General features: G+C 50.2%; 1 protein-coding gene across 1 annotated transcript; it reads left to right on the top strand.

Moving 5' to 3' along the window:
- The first annotated feature begins 257 nt into the window (after positions 1-257).
- Positions 258-4,597, top strand: LOC125517491 (BI1-like protein). Its single transcript, XM_048682700.1, has 4 exons — positions 258-664; positions 3,675-3,788; positions 3,866-4,023; positions 4,136-4,597. Exons 1-4 carry the CDS (start codon positions 355-357, stop codon positions 4,340-4,342), a joined length of 789 nt encoding a protein of 262 aa, XP_048538657.1. The 5' UTR covers positions 258-354; the 3' UTR covers positions 4,343-4,597.
- Positions 4,598-4,818: the final 221 nt, after the last annotated feature.

Below are 4,818 nucleotides of genomic sequence, written 5' to 3'. Positions count from 1 at the left end.
TCTCCTGGCGGCGGCTAGGATTGCAGCCGCCAGGGGAGAGAAAAACGATTCTTGTATTAGGACTAACTTGACACTCCTCGATTAATCATTTGTGGTGTATTTTACTTTTTTTAGGAAAAATATAATTTTTTCAAGAAAAATAACATGCCAAATTGGGCCCACCTCATAGGGCAGGAAAGTTCGGCACCACCCACGAGTACGCGTAGCGCTAGCGAATAGATATACACACACACAGCACCATTTCTCTCCGAAGAAAAAACAAATCTATATAGTAGCCCCAATTCGCCGCCCATCGAACAAACCGCGTCCCAACCGAAATCCCCAAATCCCCACGCCAGAGCGTCGGCGAGAGAGATGGCGTCGGCGACGGAGATGCAGCCGCTGGCACCGTCGGGCTACCGCCGGGCGCCGGAGATGAAGGAGAAGGTGGAGGCGTCGTCGATCGACCTGGAGGCGGGGAACGGGGAGACGCTCTACCCGGGGATCTCGCGCGGGGAGAACGCCCTCCGCTGGGGCTTCATCCGCAAGGTCTACGGCATCCTCTGCGCGCAGCTGGTCCTCACCACCGTCGTCTCCGCCATCACCGTCTTCCACCCCACCCTCAACGCCACGCTCTCCAACTCGCCCGTCCTCGCGCTCGTGCTCGCCGTCCTCCCCTTCATCCGTAAGTGCTCTAGTTTTCTCCCCCATCTGGCGCCATCCTTGTCCTTGTCGTGGCGCGTTTATTCTGTGATGAATCTGACGACACCTAGAAATTCGTTGACCTCTCCTCAGTTAGCAGTTTGCTTGACCCGTTGGTTGTAGGACGCCCAGCTGTTCGAATCAACAGTGTAGATCGTGGATCTAGCTAGTTCAAGATGCAAATAGTTTGATTCAGTGGATTTTGGTTACAAATTTTAGTTACATTATATGTGTTTTTCTTCTTTCCAAATCAAATTGTGGATTAAGATGAAGCCGTTCATAATCAGTAAGCAATGAATCCATGGTGATTTACATGCAATAGGAATAATGCTGAAACTGTTACCATGCCCTTAATAACATGATATGTGTGTATTTTAGTTTGACTGTAGTTGTGTGCAACGGGCCTATATGAAGGGTTATATGCACCTGTGGTTTGCCTCCATGACATAGGACCTAAAGACATCAGAGTTTCTTCAGACAACTTAGAGCATCTCCAGCCGTTGAGCCCCCCAGGAGGCATTTTTTTCGCCGCTTGGGGGGCTGCCGGCGAGATTTTTGGCCTGGGGATGAAAAAATCTCCAGCCGTTTCCATCCCCAAGTGAGCCGTCGTCCTCGCCGCGCCTGCTGCTGCCGCCCCGTGCCTGCTGCTCGCGCTGGCCGTGCCGCTTCCGCTGCCTACGCGGTCATCCTGCGCACCGCGGAGCACCCGTCCATCGTGCGCTGCCACGGCATGTATGAGCAGGCCGGCGAGCTGCAGATCCTGCTCGAGTACATGGACGGCGGGTCCCTGGACGGCAGTTGCATCGCGTCCAACCTGCTCATCGACTTGGGGCGGCGCGTCCCACTCGGGGACAACCTGGGGAAGCAGGGCGACTGGGCCGCCCTCATGTGCGCCATCTGCTACTCCCTGGCGTCTGCTGCTCGCGCTGGCCGCGCCCGTGCCTGGCCGTGGCCGTGCTCGCGCTGACGGTGAGCTTCCTGGCCGCGGCGGCCAGGCACTCGCGGCACTGGGACGGGGCGGAGCCCGCGGACGGCCACTCTGGCGGAGCACAGGGAGGCGAATCCCGTGGGAGCGGCGGCGGAGGGGAGCTTGGCGAGGAGGGGTGACGTGCGGGCGCTCCTCCGAGGCCGCTGCGGCGGCGGCGACGAGGATGGAGAGGAGGAGGAAGGGGGGCGCAGGGCGAGCACGGGGAGCAGGCGGGAAGTCAAGGTGGAGCTGGGGCACGGGGAGAGAGAAGCGGACGGGGAGAGGAAAGGTGGGGGCGAGAAAGCGACGGGAAGAGAGAATCTCGGGGGAGATGTGGCTGCAAGTGGGCCACATGAGGCAAAAAAGCAGCGCCGGCGTCCCCAGCTGCCCCGGGGGGCTGGGTTCGGGGTGGGATCGCCGGGGCTAATTTTAGTCAAATCCGGCGAAAAACTAGCCTTTGGGGGCGTGAGTGGGGCTTTTTTCGCCCGCCGGCGCTGAAAAAGTGCTCCTGGGGGGCTTCTTGGGGGGCCTAATGGAGATGCTCTTAATGTGGAGTCGAGTTTGGAGTGTAGCCGGCAGGACAGGGTTCTAAATAGACGCCTTTATGGTTTCCACCATTCAAGGTAGCCACTATATGAATATACATCAAATGTCAAGGTTTAGTAGGCCTTGGCATCAGTTTAGCATGCCTTGAGGTGCGGTAAAGGCCTTCATAGCGACCAGAGTTTTTGTTCAATTTGTTTCCTTGATAAAATAATTGGCTTCCCCAACAACCTAATCGACAGCACAAAACATGGATGGGATAGTCTTTACACTTTGACTCAATTGAAAGTGAGGTGGGGGACCTGGTACTTGATGACCATTCTGATAGTGTTGGCCATGTTGGAAGTGAGAGAGACTAGAAAGTTTGGGGCGGACTATAAGTCAGGTACCTGAAAATGAAAGTCCATCAGTCACTTCCAACCAGAGCCATTAGATCTTCATCCAATGATCAAAAACAGATCGGCTGCGCACTGTTCATCTTCTACCTCCCTCTCTTCTTCCTCGTGACGCCGCCGGCCTGCCCCGCCCTAACCGCCGGCCTCCACCACCTGCGGCCGGCGGCGCTACTGCCCTCCCCTCAACCTCCCCGTGCCAGAAGGAAGGGAGGAAGGAAGGTGACTGACGCTAGAGAAATTTTCAGGTACCTTAGAAATAGCAAAACCGAGAAAGTTTTAGTTTACTACTCCGTCCGATCCAAAATAATTGTCGCAGTTTTGAACTAAGGGAGTAGTAGTTTGTGTCGATAGTTAGTGTGCATGGATGCAAGTAGAGGTAGTATTGTATTTGAGGAACTGTAATAAGTACTAATTTTCCTGATATAGCTCCGTTTCTGTCTGTACGTGTAGGTTATGATGCAGGTAAAGATGTTTTGGTCTCATATTGTTTGGCTGTTTAGTTCCTTTCATCATTAGAAAGTTGAAGCTAGTAGTGACTAAATCCTTATCAATGTCCTATGTGAAAACAATCTATGATACATGTATAACAAATTGATCAGTTGTGTGTTTTCTCTCTAGTTCATATTGCCCACAAATATTACATTTTGAAGTTACTAAACCACTTTCAGCAATAGCAGTATATAGCACTTTTGGCGTTATCTCTGTAGGTGCATATAAATTGCGAACATTTCTTTGTTCTGAAATTTTCTTATTTGAGCAAACTGATTCTTGGTAAAATCATACTTACACCATCAAATTAGACACAAATATGTTAAAGTCCTAATGATTAATATTTAGTCCAGTAGGATATGGAGAAATAATTTGGCAGGAGTCTGAAGTCTCAGAACATAGAGTGCAAGAGAATAGAAATTCTGCCCGTGTTAGTATTTCCAGCAGCATCAATCCATCACACTGAAGCACTCCCAGACCCCTTCCCCTGGACCATCTTTTGAGTTCTGAGAGAATGCTGATCAGATGATAGTCCATTGTTGTTATTTTGTATCAGAAGATATTGTTTCCCTTAGCTAATTTTGTGATATTTGTTGCAGTGATGATCCCATTGTACATCTATCAGCACAGACACCCTCACAATCTTGCTATCTTGGGTTTGTTCACTCTGTGCTTGAGCTTCAGCATTGGTGTGGCTTGTGCAAACACTGAAGGTTTGTTTCTTTCATATAATTGTTTTCATTGTCTTGCTTTAGACTAGTTTTATTAAAGGCTCACTTGTATGTTGCAGGAACTATTGTGCTTCAAGCATTGGTACTGACCTCAGCTGTGGTTGTGTCTCTGACTGCATACACATTCTGGGCCGCAAAGAAGGGCAAGGAATTTAGTTACCTTGGACCATTTCTGTTTTCTGCTCTCACCATCCTGGTCGTGATAAGCTTTACCCAGGTAACATGCATGATGAACTTTGGAAAATATCGTTTAACTGACTCGCATAGAAGCATTCCGGTTGAACATTCCACTAGTCGTAATCCTTGTGCCGCAAATTGCTGTGTTGCAGATCTTCTTCCCATTTGGACCTGCATCGAATGCTGTGATCGGTGGGTTTGGAGCTCTAGTCTTCTCAGGCTTCATCGTCTACGACACTGAAAACTTGATAAAGCGCCACACTTACGACGAGTACATCTGGGCGTCTGTTGAGCTTTACCTCGACATCCTCAACCTGTTCCTGACCATCCTACAGATGCTCAGGCAGAATGACAACTGATGGGTCCTGTCTGAACCACCAGGACCTTGTGCCAACCCAGGCATATGTCCAACATTTATCAAGTCTTTTGAATTGCTATCTACATAACTTGGAAGACATGGTAGTGAGTTTTTGCCATCATCCAGAGATGAGGCCAAAGTACAACCATATGTATAGGTGTTCTATTGTGAGTTTATGTGCCTGAGTGTTGTTAAACTGCCAACAATCAGTGATCGTATGAACATTTTGTACCAATAATTGTCGCGTCGTTTCGTTTGTGCGTGTTATTTGTCCCCTTACTCCTTAGTGCAACTCTAACGTGGTTCTCTAAAGTGACCGTGTACGGATCGTGCAGTCTGGGGTGTAGTCTGGACGTCCAAAATCCCCCAAACCGAAAACAAACTCGTGGGAGGTTTGAGGGAGTTCGGACACCGACATACTCGGCCCACCCAGAACCTCTCTTTCCCTCCGCTTTATACCTTCCATCTGCACCCATC

Source organism: Triticum urartu, chromosome 1, assembly GCF_003073215.2.
Source record: "Triticum urartu cultivar G1812 chromosome 1, Tu2.1, whole genome shotgun sequence".
Classification (NCBI taxonomy): domain Eukaryota; kingdom Viridiplantae; phylum Streptophyta; class Magnoliopsida; order Poales; family Poaceae; genus Triticum; species Triticum urartu.
The sequence above is the reverse complement of the archived record's forward strand: the minus strand, read 5'-3'. Positions and strand labels throughout refer to the sequence as shown.

Coding starts and splice junctions, on each gene's coding strand:
- LOC125517491 (XM_048682700.1), top strand. CDS start 355: ATGGCGTCGGCGACGGAGATGCAGCCGCTGGCACCGTCGGGCTACCGC. Junction 665..3,674: donor CGCCGTCCTCCCCTTCATCC/GTAAGTGCTCTA, acceptor TATTTGTTGCAG/TGATGATCCCATTGTACATC. Junction 3,789..3,865: donor GGCTTGTGCAAACACTGAAG/GTTTGTTTCTTT, acceptor TGTATGTTGCAG/GAACTATTGTGCTTCAAGCA.